The sequence below is a fragment of the Lynx rufus genome, unplaced genomic scaffold, assembly GCF_022079265.1.
Source record: "Lynx rufus isolate CCGP_SWC_20201006 ecotype Redwood Valley unplaced genomic scaffold, mLynRuf1.p SCAF_17, whole genome shotgun sequence".
Taxonomy (NCBI): domain Eukaryota; kingdom Metazoa; phylum Chordata; class Mammalia; order Carnivora; family Felidae; genus Lynx; species Lynx rufus.
This window is the reverse complement of record NW_025814831.1, coordinates 13,931,179-13,949,829: the sequence shown is the minus strand read 5'-3', so window position 1 is coordinate 13,949,829 and position 18,651 is coordinate 13,931,179. Positions and strand designations below refer to the sequence as shown.

At 48.6% G+C, this 18,651-nt stretch overlaps 1 protein-coding gene across 1 annotated transcript in view; it reads left to right on the top strand.

Annotated features, from left to right (window-relative positions):
• The first annotated feature begins 3,052 nt into the window (after window positions 1–3,052).
• The window catches only part of DGLUCY (D-glutamate cyclase), a 43,909-nt gene continuing 28,310 nt past the window's right edge, over window positions 3,053–18,651 (top strand). Inside the window, 6 exon segments of the mRNA XM_047079736.1 lie at window positions 3,053–7,008; window positions 7,516–7,626; window positions 11,631–11,784; window positions 13,563–13,761; window positions 16,853–17,000; window positions 18,158–18,280. Coding sequence (XP_046935692.1) covers window positions 6,972–7,008; window positions 7,516–7,626; window positions 11,631–11,784; window positions 13,563–13,761; window positions 16,853–17,000; window positions 18,158–18,280 — 772 coding nt within the window. The 5' untranslated portion in view covers window positions 3,053–6,971.

The window sequence follows — 18,651 nt, the reverse complement described above, 5'->3', positions numbered from 1 at the left end:
CTCATCAACTTTAATTATTTTTTATCTCCATATGAACTTTTGGATTCCTATAGAAGTTAGTGAGTTATATCCATTCCCATCATTCTTTAATTTAAAACTCACATTGTCCCCAGTTTGACCACTGAGAGCTCCTTCATTCTGTGGCTTTTGTGTATGGTTCCATCATTCTTTCAGCACATCCCTACTTTCCAGCACACCTTCTGGACTTCTGACTTCCAGGAGGCTCACCTTCTGACTTCTAGGCCCCAGTTAGTGAATCAACCATTTCTCCAAGGCGTCTTGATTCATTTTAATGGAAAATGGCATTTGGAATCCAAGATTTGGGCACCAGATGTGCTCATCCCTTTTGAAATGTTAGTGCTCCCAGGCAGAGCTAAGATACGTGTTTCCCTGTGCATGTGCACACACATGCACATGGGCACGCCCCCACGTGGGTGCACTCTTTCCCTCTGATGCTACATGCCAGTCTGCCATTCTCCCACCGTATGAGGAATCTCTCCTTGCACTGATCGGATGGTGACACTACGGGTCATGTCACCCTCCTTGGGCTTGTCCTCCTCATCACTTGGACTCTGATCCCCTGCTTTGGGTCACCATGGCTCCTGCCCTCCACCCCCCACCATGGACTCCTTCCTCACTCAGCTCTACCTAATGACTTTGGGACTGAATTGTTTAGGAAGGGAACCCATTGGCTTTGGTTGAAAATGCTTGTTTTGTTCACAATCTTTTGCTTATTGGGAGCACTTGAATCTGACCTATTAGATAAGCAATACTAAACATGACTGCCAGCATTCTCCCTAATCTTTTGTCTCTCTTATTGTAATGAAAACACTTTTTGTGAAATGTCTATACAGTTAGGATGGCTTCTTCCTTACAGCAACATCTATTTTGCAAATTTGCAGTTGTATTTAGGCTGCCACCAGCCACTCTCTTGGCAAACGTCGAGCGACTCCCACCACAAAAATTAATGAGTAAAGACAAGGTCTGTACACCTACTTATTCTGTTCTTCCATTATCAAGCTGTAGGACTCTGGGGAAGTGATCCAGGGGACATCTACAGAAACCAGAAATGGAGTTTTGTGTTACTGTGAATTGCTCATACTTGTGAATTAAGATCTTCCTGGTTAGACTCTGAACATCAAGGGAATGGACTTGTCTCCTCCTATTTTTGTACCCTTCCAGGTCAGGTCCTAAACGCAATCCTGCTTATGGGGCGGGTGCTCCTGATGCTTGTTAACCAACAGGACCACGATGACACCATCATGGTGGTAAGGGAGAAAGGGCATGAATTCCAAACTCCAGTGGGTGCTTGTTGACCTCCATAGGTCCTCCTTGACCTCCATAACCACCAATTCCCCCCCTGCAACACTTGCTTCCCTTGGCTTCTGAGCCATGGTTTCTCCTCTCCCTCCCTGGCTCCCTCATTATGGTTGCCTTTATGCATGTTACTTGCTCTGCCTGTGTCCTCCAACAGTGGACATTTATTGGGCATTCTCCATGCGCCAGGCACTGTTGTAGGTACTGGAGATACAGCAAGGAATAAAGAAGATCAGAACTCCTTCCGTGGAAGAACTGAAGGGAGACAGAAAGCCTTGTCTCTTATGTGTGTGTGATTTCTTGTGTCCGTTCCACAGGACCAGCCTCTGCTGCTGCCCTGAAGCGTGTTGAACACTGACTGGTCCAGCCAGACAAACAAAGGGTTAAGGTACCGTCTCTCCTTCAAGATTTTTTCTAGAAGGAAGACTTTTTTTTTTAAGTTTATTTATTTTGAGAGAGAGAGAGAGCACAAGCAGAGGAGGGGCAGAGAGAGAGGGAGAGGGAGAGAATCCAAAGCAGGCTCTGCACTGACATGGGGCTTGAACTCACGAACCATGAGACCATGACCTGAGCTGAAATCAAGGGTCAGATACTTAACTGACTGAGCCACCTGGGCACGTCCTAGGAGGGAGCCTTTCTGTATGCTCATCTTTCTTCTGGCCTCCCCTCTCATCTACCAGCCTCCTATTTTGCCTGCCCTGCGGTCCAGTCCCCCACCTGCAGCCAGAGTCTTCTTCATAAAAGGTAGGTCTTACCAAGTCATTCTACTGCCTAACACCTTCTTGATTTCTCATCGCTCTTGGATCACCCACGAGCTGGCCACTGCCCCATCCCAGCCCCTACTCCCCTATCTCCTCCCTTACATCAAACATTCCAGCGGCACAGGAAGCTGGTTTCCTTCCCATGCCTCCCTGCTTTTGCTCATGCTGTCCCCTGACCTACAGTGCCCCCTCCCCACCTGTCTGCTAGTCTGACCCCTACTCTTCCTGTTAGACTGAGCTTCTTTTCCTCCTCCACTTGTAGTCCACGTGGCCCAGGAGTGCTCAGCACATGGTGTTATAGCTACTGAAGATAGATACAGTGGTAATTATGTGCTTAATGTCTGTCTCTGGGGATGGCAAACCCCCTGTGAGCGTGGGCTGTGGCTGTCTTATTCCCTACAGTATGTGCAGCACGCTGGGTGAGGAGTGGTAAACAGGCAACGCTTTTGTGGTGCTAACTGTGCACCCAGCCAGGAATTGTTCTAAGAATCTCACGTGTGTTAGCTCATTTAATCCTTACCACAACTCAGTGGGATACATATTGTTATGAGTCCCTGTTTACAGATGAGAAAATAGGCACAGGGAGGTGAATATGATCCCCTCCCTGAGTGTAGAGGCAGGCTTGGAATCCAGACAGCCTACCCCCTAATCTGTGCTCTGTACTGCAATGCCTGTTGAATGGCAGGTGGATGATGGATCGTGTCTGGATACTAAGTGCCTAGCAGGCACCCAGTAAGCGACAGCTGTCATTATTATCACCATGGTGTCCACACTCCCAGGCATGCATGCCTTTTATTTTTCTATTTTTTTAAGTTTATTTATTTATTTTGAGAGAGGGAGGGATGGAGGGGCAGAGAGAGAGAAGGAGAGAGAATCCCAAGCAGGCTCCACTCTGTCAGCACAGAGCCCGATGCAGGGCTCAAACTCATGAACCATGAGATCACGACTGCAGCCAAAACCAAGAGTCAGACGCTTAACCGACTGACCCACCCAGGTGCCCCAGGCATACATGCCCTTTAATAGTGATAAGTTCTGCTTTACTCACCTTTGTGTGCTCAGCACATTCCACCCACATGGTAAGGACTAAATAAATATTTACCAAATGAATGAAAAAACTCATGACATAAGGAATGACCTAGGGTGCCTGGCTGGCTCAGTCGATCCCGGATCTCAAGGTTGTGAGTTCAAGCCCCACAGTGGGTGTAGAGGTTACTTAAAAAGGATATGATCCTATCCTTCCTTATATATGTTTAAATTAAATTCCAGTTTTTAAATTATGTGATACTTACATGTTGTCCTATTGAAAGTTGTAGGAAGGATAAAGAGCAGAAAATCCCTCTTCCGTCAGGGCCACCCCCTAGCACAACTCCAGAGGGCACCACTCACCTAAAATACAGTGTGGCAGCTACTGCTCCTGCTCAGGACCCCATCCACCTAATTTCCCTCTCTGCGGCCACAACTGATATCAAGCTCTTTTCCATCTTTACAGAGATAGTTTACATGCATTTGAATGGATCATGGGTGTGTTACTCAACATAGAATCCTTTACCTTACCTTGTTCATTTTATGTCTTTGGGAGATTGTTTCATACCGGGTGTATAGAGTAGCCTCATTCTTTTTAATGGTTACACAGTATCTCATTGTGCCGTATGGATGTACCATAGTTTAGCTATACCTCTATTTAATCAGCCCTCTATGTATTTACCCAACCTGTATTAGGTTGTTTCTACATTGTTTCTCTTACAAATAGTGCTGCCATGTGCTCCCATCATTCCACCTGGCTGTTTGAGAACATCTGGAGCATGCATTCCTAGAATTGGATTACTTGGGTAAAGCAGAGAAATGACTTTCTAATGGTGGAATTTCAGTCATCTGTGACAGGCATAGCTGAGGTATTTTTATACTGGGCTTTGGGGTGTGTCAGACCCTTCTAAGGAATTGATGGTCTGTGGGCCCCTCTCTGGTGTATCCCAGGCTAGGGGATGATATCTGTGGGCTTGATAGTTTGTTACTCTCTAAAGAGAAAAAAGAATTCACAGTGGAAGGGTAAGCTTCTTAGAGTCCAACTAGTGCTCAATGATTAGATCCCTTACTTAGAGTAAGGCCTTACTGGGTATTGAGACACTTGGGCCACGCAGGGCCACTCAGCAGTGAGTTCACTGGAAGCCCTGGTGGAAAGCCAGAGAAGTTCAGTGTTCAGTCCCCAAAGGAACATATGGACTCAAGAGACTCTGGTTCTGGAATCACCTTTTGGGGGAAAAGGGGAAAGTCCTTGCTATTCCTACTGAGGATGTGGTTCTTATTAACACCAGAGGATGGATGGAAGGAGGGAGGGATGGATATATAGACACATAGGCATAGAAAGGTAGATGTCAGTCAAGCAAGCATGAATTTAGACTTATTTGGGGGTTTAGGCTGTACCACTTAATAGTTATCAGACTTTAGGGAGCTTCTTTGATCTCCCCAAGACCCCATTCTTTGTCCATAATGGGATTAACAGTGTCTTTTTTGTGGGGCAGTGGTGAAGAACCAATGGTTGCAAACCAAAGAGGGTAAAGGGTCTGGCACAGTGCCTGGCATGCAGTGGGTTCTCATATATGGTAGGGTGGTAGCTACCATCATTTATTATATGACTGGGCACTCTGTCATTGGTGTATTGACAATTGCTAATGAGCATGTCCTTCATGCTCCATTTGGCCCCTGCCTTCAAGGGGGATGACTCTGTAGGGTAGGGGTTCTCAGCCTTCTTTCCCTCCCAACATGCACAGTGGGTAATATTCAGGTGACTGGCACACTCCCAGCATGCATTTCACAGGGCAGGATTTCATGCTACACTTATTTAATCTCCAGGCCAGCAAAGCAACATTATTACAGGAATGACCTAGATCCACTTAAACTTATATTAAAACAATAAATAAATAAAGGAAAGGAAAGGCAATCACCCTCAGATTTTGGTCTTTTGACTACAATTTATTTGCAAACCAGCTCCCAGCTTCCACCTGCTGTCTTATAGAGTAAAAATGAGGGGCGACAGCTAACAGGTACCAGTGAGGGCTCTCATTTCGGTGGGTTTGGGGTAAGTTCTATTCTCTCCTCTAGATATGAAGTGAAGGCCATTACCAGAGGAGTCTGGCCACTGTCCCCGCTTGATTATGGAATGGTTCTCTCTTCGACCTTTGCTGAGTGCCTGGCTGAGGTGCTAACATTTCTGCAGTGACCCTGGGAAAACACAGACATCCACGACCTTAGCCGGTGCCTCAGATGCTTGGCCAAGGGGTCAGGCCGGCCAGGTCCAGGAGGGCTCTCTCAGTCCAGCAGACAAGCTCAGGCTTGACCTCCCAAAGCAGCTGCTTTAATACTCAGTATCTTCAACTGGGGAATGGAATCCAACCTCACCTGACCCTCCCAGCACCCAACCCCCTCAGCCCAGCAGGACCAACTGTTCTCTCCTCTGTGTCCCCGAAGCACTTTGTTCTGTGGCTATTAAAGCACTCACTGTCAGTTTAAAACACACCTCTACCCCTTCCAGGGCAATACTTCTAATATTTTGTTTGTTAAAGTTTTTATACGATCTCAAATTTTTCATTAAAATGGCCGTGGGGTTTGCATGGTTTTCTCCCTATGAGATTGGAGTTGAAAACTGCATTGGTGGTTTGGAATCCCATTGGGTTCTTCTCTAGGTAGAAAGGGCTGTGGAAAATCTGGCTTGTCCAGAACCTTCACTGGGGACACCACCCTTGAATCCTGCTTTCATCCACTGTGCAGTCAGTCAGCTAGCCATTCAACAAACACTGAACTACACTTTTGTGCCAGGCACTGTGCTAGACATGTAGTATATTGAGATGAAGAAGACATGGGCTGTGCCTTGGAGGCCAACACAATGAGACTGTCTAGCCCTGGACGGTTGTAAATTGAAGTATAGGTGACCTACAATGTTGTAGTAGTTTCAGGTGTACAAACACAGATTTGACAATTCCATACACTGTGCAGTGCTCACCAAGGTAATTGTCGTCACCATCTGTTAACCACACAAAACTACTGCAATATTATCGGCCACATCTCTATGCTAGACTTTTCATCTCTGTCATTTCGTTCGCCTCTTCATCTGTCGAACCCTAGATTCCGCTGACACGTTGAAACCTCTTTCTAGAGCATGTTAACCTTAAAGAGAAAACTGCCGGCCATTTTACCAGCAAAAACGGGTTTATTTGGAAATAGCAGAGAATTGCAATCCCAGGACGTGCAAGCTGTGGCAAAACTACAGGCAAGGCCAGAGGCAAGTCCGGGGAGCAAAGGGGAGGTAGGTAGCTCCTTTCCAGAGGGAAGGGGGAAGATGGGAGAGCTGTTACAATCCAGAAGTCCATTGGAGTAAACTGGGAGTTCGAAGGGTAGCGCCTCCTGATTGGCTGAGCTGTGACTGTCATTGGCGGGGCTGTTGCCAGGAGAGGAGGAGACCTTTCCTTCTCCTGCTGGGGCAGCAAACTAGTAGCTAAAGTAGTATTGGACTTGGTAAGGTGTAGGTCTTCCTGTTGGGGCTGTGAGAGCTCCCCCTGCTGGCCTCTCTCCTCCGTTTTAAACTCAACCATAACCTGAACTAAACTGGTTTCCTTTCATTAGTTTTCACAAGAAGTCAACATACAGGATTCCTTTCTGAATGCAATTTCCTGGAGCTTTGACACCATCTCTGTATTTAAAAATCTGCAGTATTTTTTATTCATCCACCAAAAATCTCTGTAAGGCACTGTACCTGGAGTAGCGGGGTGGGGTGGTGGGGCAGGGAATATAAAGAAGAAAACATAAAATCTGTTCCTTCTAGGCACCTAAATCTAAATAACAGAAGTCACACATAGACAGAAAATCTGGCCTATTCCTTCATTTGTGATTGCACGTGGCATGCAGTCGCTTGTTCATCCCAGCATAAGTATTTTTGGTGTGTGCTATGTGCTTTGGCTGTCGTAACACCGTGGGAGGCCCAAGATGTGAACCTGCTCTCTGGGTACTTGGGGTGTCCCCGGGAAAGAGGAAGGGGGTTCAGAGTCCAGTAAAACATCAGGCCGAAGTCAGTGGCTCAAAGAATGCTCTGGGGGCAAGGAGACCCGGCAACCAGTCGGCGTGAGCCTACTGGGTGCTTCATAGAGGCGGAGGATTGGAACCTGTACCGAGGAATGGAAAGGTCTTCAGGAGGGAGGGAGGGAGGACATCCTGGGCCAGGGGAAGGTCATGAACAAAGGTCTTGAAGTGTTAGGAGTTTCTCACTAGAAACTGAGACATGAAGGGGATGGGAACAGGGTGGGGAGAATTTGCTCCAAACAATGCCCACTCGGGCCAGGACCAGGTAGGGCCGGGGGTGGGGGGTGGTGATGGATACCTGACGTCGAATCTGCCCCCTGCAAGGAAGCTGAGCTTCTCATTTGTTCCTCTTCCTTCCTTCACCCAGACTCTGGCCCGTTCAAAGACGGCATGATAACCTTCACACTTCCCTCTGCCATAAGGAGCTTGATCCTACAGAAGACACCAGACATCAGAAATATGTCCAGCGTGGCTGGGGGTAAGTAGTGATAGACGTTTAAAAAAAAAAAAGAAAGAAAGAAAATCCCTAGAAATACCAGCGGTGCAGGGCCCAGGAATTCCTGAAACTTGTAGCTTCTGCCTGGGAGACAGGAAGTAAGAGCAGGATGCTATTTGCTCGGGTCCCTAATTAATGTCCCAGCAGGTCTGGCAGTTGGGCCAGACTCAGGCGTGAACACCTTGCCAGGTGGCTCCGGTACCACCGGTTCTGCTTGGTCACCCCAACTCCACGGGGGGACCTGCCAATGGCCTCAGATGATGAAAGGGGTTTTCCCTCGGGGGGAAAAGCACCCCCAGATAACACTGCATTTTAATCTGGTTTTTGATTCAGACCACGTCTCCCCGTTTTGTTCCTCTCTGGGTGCACCGTCTCCCCAGTCTCTTCCAGGAGTGACACTCAAGGCTCTGAAAGGTCCTGCGAGAGAAAACAGCCGTCAAAGCTGTCACTGACGCAAGTCCCAGCAAAATTTCATGATACGAAAGACTTCCGGTTACCGGAATCGCCGAAGAGAAAAACCAGTAGCATGGTTTAAAGTGCTGGAGCAGGACAGTTTTCACTGTTTATTGACATATCTGGCCTCTGTGGCTATTTCTGGACCAACAGAATTCTCTATTATTGCATAACAAAGCACCCCAGACTCACCGGCTTAAGCGATATTCTGCGATGACGCTGGCCTTAGCGGGGGGTTTTTCTGCTTCATGTGTTACCATGTCTGCTGGGGCTGGACCATCCATGATGGCTTCTTCCTCACATGTCTGGAGTGTCTACTGGGAGGCCCAGAGCACTTGGGGCCGGCCTAATTCTTCTCTCTTGCTAGGAAGCCTCGCCAGCAGTGGTAGCCAAACTTCTTTACAGGGTAGCTCAAGATTCCTGGAGGAGGAGCCGTAATGCCCAAGCACGTATCAAACACCCGCTTGCGTCATACTTCCTACCGTCCCGTTGGCAAAGCAAGGCACGTGGCCGAGGACAGAGTCCACAGGGAAGGAGCCACTCAGGGCTGTGAGCCCTAGGGAGCGTGCTTTGTAGAGAGCCACCAGGGTCATAGTCTCCCCCAACCCTGTACACGACGTACCAGCAAACACCAGCTGAACCCCACTGCTTGCTAGCACCTCGGGGCTCCAAGAGAGCAGAGCCTACCAGTCTGGACGTAAGTCCCAGCTTGGCTCCTTCTGGCTGTAGCTGTGGGTAAGGTGTGTGACCTCCCTAAGCTCACCTGCACCCTGAAAGTAACAGTTCAGTCCTCCCTCAGGAGCTGTCGGGAGGGGTAACTGAGCTCGTGGGGGTAAGGTGTACCATCCAAGTCAGCCGCTGTCATGGAATGTTCCGCAAGGAAAGAAGCTCATTCTGCAGAAGAGCTGGAGCACCTCAGCTCGGGACTACGTCTTCCGGGCTTTATATCAGATTAGGGACATTAGAGGTGCTTTTTTATTTCCCTCTCCCGTCATTAAGTTAAAAAAAAAAAAGAATGGACAACTTTGCTCTGAGGTAAAAGGACTCGGAAGGCTCACTTTGTTTCTCCTCACAAAGAAAAAGCTGTCATGACCTTAGATGGAGCCGGAGAGACCCAGGCAACACAGGAATCAGTTCAGACCCTCCCCTCACTCATCCACCCCCCTCCAAAAGCCACCACTGAGCCCTCTATTGGTGTCTTGTTACTAATGGGAACAACTGGGGACTTGGTACCATCAGCAGTGGAGATGAACAAAATGAAAACACAGTGCCCTCTGAAGTGCGTTTAATTAAAAAGGAAACAAAGAAGCTTTGTGCTCATAATACCTCTCTGATTTGCGGTATTAAAAATCCAATTTGCTCTCACAACAGGCTTTGGAGGTAAGAAAGGAGGCGGCTAGGGAAAGCCAGGCTTCTAGGCTGGCTGGATTCCCTTCCACCTCACTCCAGACTATTTTTGGAGACACGCTGGGCTTGCTCGAGACATGCAGTCAGCTTCCTTGGGCTTTCAGCGGCTGGGAGTGTCCAGCTCGTCCCCATTTTCAAAGTCTGTAGCATTGGCAGGCACCGAGGGTTTGAGGCAATGAGTTCCAGGATGTTAGAGCAGAAGCTGGTGCTAGAACTTTCCGGACGGATAGTTGCATCTGCTTGTATCCACTTCTTTCTACCATCCCTGAGGAGGAAGGTGCCAGAATGGGTGGTGGACCCATCCTACAAAGGTCCGATGCCTGCAGTCCAATGGTGACCCTAGAGGGACTCAGGGGTCCCCTGTCTCAGGCTTAAATCCTGGCTCTGCCATGCCCTAGCCGTGTGAAGTCACTTCATCTCTTTGAGCCTTGTTCTCCTTACGTATAAAATATAAGTGATTACGTCTACAAATGACTTAGCACAGAGAGCTAAGGAAAATATCAGAGCTAAAGAGAAAATACTAGCAGACAGTATCGTTGTGGAAAAGAGATGCCCACATGTTGGTACGGCAACCTAGCATTTAGGAGAATTGTCACCAAGATTATTTCTCCAAAAGCAGCATAATTATGTTTTTCTTTGGGATGGTGTGTTTAAAGGAAATAATTCCTTAAAAAAAAAAAAAAACAAACCATAAGTTTTCTTGTTTGTTTTTTCCTCCAGTTACAGAATGATACCTATTTATTACGTAAATTTTAGAATTGAGAAAAGCACAGAAGAGAACATTAAATATCACGCAGTGTTGATACAGGAGATAACTGTGATTAACATGTAGATGTATTTCCTTCTAGTTATTTCTCTCATGAACTGTATAAAAAGGAGAATATGCCCCAAATACGGTTTTGTTATCTAGCTTTGTTCCTTTAACCATAAGTTACAAACCATCATTAAATATTCCTTCAGTACCATAATTGTAAATGTCCATGCAAGAGCCCATATTCATGCCTCCAACCCCTACTTCCTGTACACCTGTGTGTTAGGTAATTAACACACAGGAATGAACTCCCAGAGTTCTCTTTGAGGCAGGTGTCATTACTGCCATCTCCTCCTTGGGAATACCAAGGCTCAGGGGCACACTGCTGGTCAGAGGCCGAATCAGGATTCAAACACAGGTTTGTTTAGCTGTCAAAGGACTTCCCATTCCAGAAGAGGGCTCCTTACCAGAGGAGGTGGTGTCATGCAAGTGTCTTCCCCCATAGCTGAAGTAAGACTACCTCCTTGGAGGGGGAGTCAAGGATTCTGTGAGCCTGCTCAGTCAAGAATCTGCCCAGACAAAAGACATGAGCAGTGTCTTTCCCACAAAGGATACCCAAATGGCCAATAAAACCTATGAAAGTCACTCAACCGCATTGGTCTTCAGGGCAATGCAAATTAAAACCGCAGTGTGAAGCCACTACCCACCTGCCAGGGTGGATGGAATGGAAAAGATAGGCAACAGCAAGCACTGGAGAGGATAAGGAACAAGCAAGAACTTGCAATATAAATAGGTACAACCGCTTTGGAAACCGCTTCGCTGAACATGTATATACCCTGCAACCCTAGGGGTATGCCAGACAGAAATGCACCCCAACATGCATGTATTAAAATGCTCATAGCAGCACCATTTATAATAACCCCAAACTGGAAGCCATTCAAATTTCCATCCACAACAGGATTGGGTAAATACATTGTGGTAATGAGTATATCACACAGCAATGAGAATGAACCAGCTGTTGTCAAACACAAAGGTATGAATGGATCTCCCGGACATACGATTGAGTGACAGAAGCCAGACTCAAAAGGCTCACATCGTATGATTCCATTATATGAAGAACAGGCAAAAGTAACCCATGGTGTTAGAAGTCACGGTAGCGGCCACCTTCGAGGCTGGGGTGATGAACTATAAGCGGCATAGAGGGATTCTGGAATGTTGATAATGTTGTTTCTTGACCTGGGTGTCGGTTACGTGTTCATCAAGTTGTACACTTATGGGCATCTTTCTGTGCTGTGCTACGATAAAGAGTTAAAATTGAAAGGCTCTACCAAGAGGCAACCGACTATGCCTGTGTCCCTTCTCTCACCAAACTCAGGGCTCCGACCAGCCAGCATGGTGGTCCTGCACAGGTCCCTGGCTCTAGCCTTTGAAAAGTTCTGCCAAACCAACAATGGCCCTCTGCCCCTACTGGGCCTGACTGAGCCAGGCAAGTGGACGTTGCCTACCCCGAACGCTGTTCTGGACACCAGGTAAAATGCTTGGGTTACCAGGGTTCAAGCTTGGGAGTGGCCACATGCAGCAGCCAGGTGTGTCTGTCAACGGGGACCTCTTTGTCCAGTCATGGGGATGCTCAGTACCTGGTACAAGGCCTCACCCATGACTCTTGCTCAGGGATGAGCTGTCCTCCCCTCCATTCCCATCCCTGCCCTGTCCCTGCCCCTTGCCCTGGGAAAAATCTTGGGGATCACCAAGATAGTCCTGCCCTGGCTGCAGAAATGCCGCTGGCACCTCCCATCATCCACTTCCTCACCCAAGCCAGAAATCGGAAGCACTGGATGAAGAAGAAAGTAAAAACACTTGCACTACTGGTACCTACCCAGGGAGAGCCGTTATTAACACTGTGGATATGTTCTCACAGACTTCGAAAATATAACATATTGAATAAATGGGCCTACTGATTCTGCTTCCTCCATAGCATCCCAACGAGCCCGCCTTCCTCCCACGACCCCAGCTCAGGCTCACATCTCTTCTGCTCGCCCACCTGAGTGACTTTTCCTAAATGCTAGGTCTGATCACATGACTCCCCCACTTAAAATCTTCGTGCCATGGAGCGCCTGAGTGGCTCAGTTGGGTAAGCATCCAACTTCGGCTCAGGTCATGATCTCATGGTTTGTGGGTTCAAGCCCTGCATCGGGCTCTGTGCTGTCAGCTCGGAGTCTAGAGCCTCCTACGGATTCTGTGTATCTTGGTCTCTCTGCCCTTCCCCTGCTCATGCTCTGTCTCTCTTCTCTCTCAAAAATAAATAAATAATTTTAAAAATAAAAATAAATAAATAAATAAACTCTTCAGTGCCTTCCCATGACTTGCACCTTGGCCTGATACCTGGTCACCTGTAGTGACCAGGCCCTGGCTCAGTGTCTCCCCTCCCCCATGACGCTCCAGCCATCCCCAGCCATCTCCCCAGAGAGAAAGCTCCCCCAGAACATTCTGCTGCTACCATTTTGTGGACTCTGGGCTAGGAGAGTCCTTCAGAGACCCCACCCAGACCTGAGGTCAGCTCCTTCTGTTTTTTTCCTAGCACCCCCTAGGCTACCATCTTGGGGACGCTTAGAGCAGATCGCACGGTGTGTCACATGTTTGATGCCTCCATGCTGCTCACATACTGTTCCCTCTGCCTAGGATGTGCTTTCCCCCTTGTTCAGCTGGTGAACTCCTATTCATCCCTCAGCATCCAGCTCTAGCACCTTCCCCTTTGTGGGGGAGAATGAGTTCCTCCCTTCCGTGGGTCACTCCTCCACCCATACTGTTAACACTCACTGCTCTGTGTTGCAAGTATTTGTTTTCAGTGCAGTCTCACCGCCAACGTAGGATTGCATACTTCTTATGGGCTGGGCCGATGTCCTCTCTGTCACTGTTGTCCCATCACCTGGCTTGTGCTTGGCACAGAGGAATGGCTCAACAAAATAATTTTGGAGTGAATAAAGAACTGGCTTAAAACCATAATATTTTAATTCTACAGAAAATTCTCTTTTTTTAAAAGATTTTTTTAAGCTTATTTATTTTTGAGAGAGAGCACAAGTGGGGAAGAGCAGAGAGAGAGAGAGAGAGAGAGAGAGAGAAAGAATCCCAAGCAGGCTCCACACTGTCAGTGCAGAGTCCGACATGGGGTTCAAACTCATGAATCTGAGCCGAAATCAAGAGTCGGAGGCCTAACCAACTGCGCCACCCAGGGACCCCATCCCCCATTCTTTTTAAAAATGCACGGTCAGGGGCCATCTTGATTCTGGAACTATGAGCTTCCCCCCAGGACAGGGTGTCCCTAGTTCCGGAAGTACGAGTTTGTTGCCCACAGAGGCAGCCTGACCTCATTGGAGGAGTACTCGGAGCAGCTGAGGGACATGGTGACTTTCCTCCCGGACTGCAGCTCCTCCCTGGAAGCAGCCTTGGAGAAGGTGGGGCTCCCCAGAAGAGACTCCATAGGGCATGGTCACGTGGGTGCATACGAGGTAGGACACAATCTCCAAGGGCAGAATGACCTGAAAATGTGCATCACCTTGTATTTTCCTGTGGTGGGGAGAACATGCACTCAGGAGGTCAGAGACTAAAGTGACCTCAGCTCAGCCACTCTCTTGCTGTGCAACCCGACAAGCGGTTAACCTCTCTGAGCTTGTCCCCTCATCTGGAAAATGGAATGTCCAGCCTCCCTCGTGCCCACCTCTGGGATTGCTGTGAGCTCCCAGGGTGGCCTTGAGTGTGCAAGTCAAGCCCTTATAGACATTGTGGCAACCGTGTAAACCAAACCTGTCTGGAATTTGTCTGGCTCCTTTAACTTAGAGCATCTCAGTGAGCTTTTTGAAAATCCTCCTTGGCTCAAACTTCCTGGCATCGGGCAGAATGTGCCTGGCCAGGTAAATGCCCCGGGGATTTGTGGCAGGGCCTTGGCCAGCCTGTTGGCTGCCGGGTTATGTTTCTGTCAGGAAAGCTGGGTTCTGTTCTTGGCCAGCGGTGGCCCCTGGGGGTCGCCTCTCCTGGGACGTGCCCGCTGCTAGGGGTCACCTCCCTGCTGTGTCTCTGAAGTTCCATTCCAGCCACTGCTTGTCAAGGCAGGAGAACCGGATTCCCTCATTCCCCTGACCCCCCTCCAGGACATCGTGTGAATCAGCCCACGTCAACGGCCGGCTGCAGGGTCCTCTATGGAGGACTTGGACTGCAGATTTTGTCTTGGGCTTCCGGACATTTATTGAAACTTGCCTGGTTTGGGCTCCTGCCAGAGAGGCCCAAGCTGCCTCTGACGAGAAACAATTTTCATGAGTGAAGCATGTGCCTGAGCAGTTTTCTTAAAGGTAGGGAAGGGCGGAGACAGAAGTACAGTCACTGGCAGGGGCCCTGGGGCAGAGGTGGCCCCCAAACGCACCGCCCTTGGCAGCAGGTACATCATGGGCAGTCTGTCATTGAGATGAGGAAACTGAGGCCTGGAGAGAGAAAAGGACTCGCCCATATCCCAAAGCCAGACCGTACCCTAGGACTCCTGGCTCCCGTTTATGAAATGTCACTAGAAGTGTGACGATTAAGGGATGCTTTGCACAGCATGTTCATCACTGCCATGGTCAGTGCTCAGGGGAGCCATGGTTTTCTCATGACAGCTCACTTACCAAATAGCCTTCTGTTCAGAACTGTTGCCTCAGGCCCTTGGCTCCTGGGAGATACGGCCAGGCAGCCATCTTGGATTCAGGTGGGGCCCTGAGGGGCAGCCTCGGGGAGCGCTGCCTGTCCCCTGTGAAAGTCCCTGACGCGTGTCCCTTCCCCAGTGCTGTGATTCAGACACCAACCGGGCAGGCACGCCAAGGTTTCATCCTGTGGCCACCAGGGACTGCCAGAGAGGAAAACTTGTCCCTTCTTCCCTTCTAGGCCCTTTGGCTGGTCTAACACTTAGATCGACAGGAGGTGGATTAACAGGAGAAAACTAAATTTAATGTCATACCTACAGGAGCCCCAAATATGTGAGGCTCAAAGAAGTGACCAAAACAGATAGCTTTTACACCTTTCAGACAAAGAAACAATGAATTTGTGAAGAATTGGTAAGACAAGTTTGAGCCTGGGGTAGTAAATTCACAAGGAAGTCACAAGGTTTGTTTACACAGCCCTCTCGGCCTTGATTCCCCATCTCTGGAGATAAAGATGCCTTCTACCCTCTTGGTACGGGGAGGGTCCCTTCACGTGGGAGGATTATTTCCTGCTTTTCAGCGGGGGGGCTGGAAAGGGGTGTAGAGTGTTTTTCTTGCACTGGCGGTTTCTCAAGTAACTTTAATTCAAAACAATCCGTATGCCAAACTGGTGTATTTTGGGGTGGCATTTTCCCCCCTCAGTGCCAACAGCAAGCCCTTTGGGCAGCAGCCACGTCCCAGTGGATCTTCATCCTGGCCACATCCTAAATCATTCATAAGCCCCACGGCAGCCACCAGAAACCATTCAGACCACAAACACCGCCACCAGTGAAAGTCACACAGGTCATTCTAAGGCAGGAGGAGTGAGGCAGGGCTCAGTGGGGCCCCCATCCCCAGTGTGGACTCACGAGGCAGAGCAGATCCCAATGCCTCCTGAGAGATCCCTTGTCCTTGGAACCCTCTGCCGCTGACTTAGAGGTCTTCACCTGCGGTCCACGGACCCCTAGAGGTCTGTGGAGAAAATTCAGAGGACCCATGAAACTGGATGGGGAAAAAATTACATCTTTATTTTTATAGCTTCAGACTGAAACTGAGCATTTCCTTTGATTATGAATGCAGACAAGGAACTGCAGTTGTATCAGCAGACCCTGTGATTTTGTGGCTGCCCAGAGAACTCCCAGATAGTTTCATGTCTCATGGCCAGTCTGATAGCACAAAAATATCCTATATGTTGATCACTACACCGAAATTATAATGGTAGGTCTGCTGTCTTGTTCCCCAAGCTGTTAATGAAGGATACATATCGCTGCATCACATTTTTTCATAATTTGATAACTGCATGTGCAATATAATTGGTTGGCTTTGTAAACCTATGCGTTTCTTTTTCTGTAGTTAAAAACATTGCTTTAAGTGGGGGTCTGCAGCTGCTCCAAGCTACCAGAGCATCCACAGCACATACAAGGTTCTCTGTTTTAGACCAATAAATACCAGCAGGCTTTCTCATTTCTATGTCACATAAAAGTAGAAGCAACTTGGGGCACCTGGGGATGGCTCAGTTGGTTGGTTGAGCGTCCAACTCTTGATTTTGGCTCAGGTCATGATTTCACAGTGTTGCGGGTTCAAGCCCCCCATCTGGCTCTGCGTGGGTAGAGAGGAGCCTGCTTGGGATTCTCTCTCTCCCTCTCTCTCTCTGCCTCTCCCCTGCTGGCACTGTCTCTGTCACTAAATAATATAATATAATATAATATAATATAATATAATATAACATAATATTATTAAATCAGTCTTAAAAACAAACAAAAAGCAGAAGCTATAATTTTATAATAGCTGCTTGGATCCCCTCTTTCATTCAGCTGCTTTGAACTCCTGGTGTTCAGGCTTTCCATCTGTGTGAATTCTGTTTTTCAACTTGTTTTCCTTGATTTCTTTTCAGAGGACAGCGCCTTGTGCCACCATTGCTGGCTTTTGCTGCCACCTGGTGGTCACAATGCAGCCCATCCCCAAGAACAAGCTGGAAGGGCTGGTACGGGCCAGTTGCTCCCCAGGGAATAAGGGACATCCCATTCATATCGGCGACCCGGGTGAGTGTCCACTCTCATTCAGTATTCTGACAGCCACCCCTGAACTTCAGCACGAGAAGACGGGAACCTGCTATGTTCCCGAACTCCCCCGGCTTGTCCTCATCTTCCCAGGGGTCCTGGGCGTCCTGGACGAGGATCAGACTCCCGCAGCAGCTTTCGGGCTGGGTTTACAGAGGTCCCTCAGGTTTAAAGGTGTTGCCCTTGGCAGAATAGTCAGCCTCACCCATCATCTCCTGTGCACTTAAGGTGAACCTGAAGGGTCGGGGGAAGCAGGTGGTAGAGAGTGACAGCACAGCTATGTGTCCCGGGACTTGAGCTGAGAGCAACCTCTAATCCAGGCTGTTGGTCAGCAGCGTGTTTAGCAGGGGAAGGCTTTGTTCCAAATGTTCACTTCAACTGATCCCCAGGGTATTAAGTCAGTCTGAGAGTGAGTGAGCAGATCCAAAAGTGGCAGCTGTCCAGGCCTCTTTGTGGTTCTCAGAGGACCTGGTGAGAACCTGGGATTGGGTCTTGGGTGAGAGTCAAAGCTCAGTGTAACTGAATTTGCTCAGCTGTGTAAAATGAGCCAATCAGACAAAACCTGCTTTCTCTAAAGATGCAATCAACAGCGGGGCCACCTTCCTCTTAGAAAGATGATCCTCTTAGAAAGATGCCCCCAAAGCAAAGTGCATTGATGAATCATTGAATTGTCATCTCATCGGTGGGCCTGGGTTGGCCCAACACATCCATCTTTGCTGTCCTCATGAGCCTTCTGATGCCAGACCATCAGTAGGGGTGCTGTTGGTGGTTAAGCAACAGAGTTTAGGTCTGCGTTATGTGACTCAGCTTGTAGCAAGATAAATGTGGGCTCACAAATGCTGGCTTGGTTAGCATCGTGCACAAGGTGCTGGGCTAAGTGCACCCAAGGCTCCTCCAGCAATCAAACCAGGGGTTTGAGGTTCTGTGTTCGGAAACTGTGCTGCTCAGAATGGGCTAGAAGTTAGCAAGCGCCCTGGGTTGTTAAAGTCCCAATTCCTTTTCTCCAGTACCATCGACAGCAATCCTAGGACCAGAGTTTGTCTGGGAGAAAGAAGCATAAACCACTCAATGTGTGTCACCTTGGATGGGACCTACCAGGGCAGGATCCGATGGACTTCATTTTCTTTTTCCATTTGCAGAATGGTTGGGAATCAAAGATCTTTCCAGACCTGACTATGGGGAGCCTGTGGTGTGTCAGCCGGGGGACGTCCCAGTGTTCTGACCTTCTCCAATGACCAGCCTCGAAGCTGTCAGCAGCTGCAGTGTGTCTGGGCTTATGTGGCACAATCACCATGACCCACGATAGAAACCAGTGGGGCTGTAGTTCTTGAAAGCATAGACTCACAGTGCAGTGATTTAAGAAATAGAGTCATAATGGGCGCCTGGGTGACTCAGTCAGTTGAGTGTCCGACTTCGGCTCAGGTCACAATCTCACAGTTTGTGAGTCCGCGCGCTGCATTCGAGCCCTGCTCACGCTGACAGCGCAGAGGCGGCTTTGGATCCTCTGTCCCCCCTTCCCTCTTCCCTTCCCCCCACTCATGCTCTCTCAAAAATAAATAAACATCAAAAACAAAAAAGAAACAGAGTCACAAAACAGAACACAAAGCATACAGATCTCACTGGCTTCCTTCTT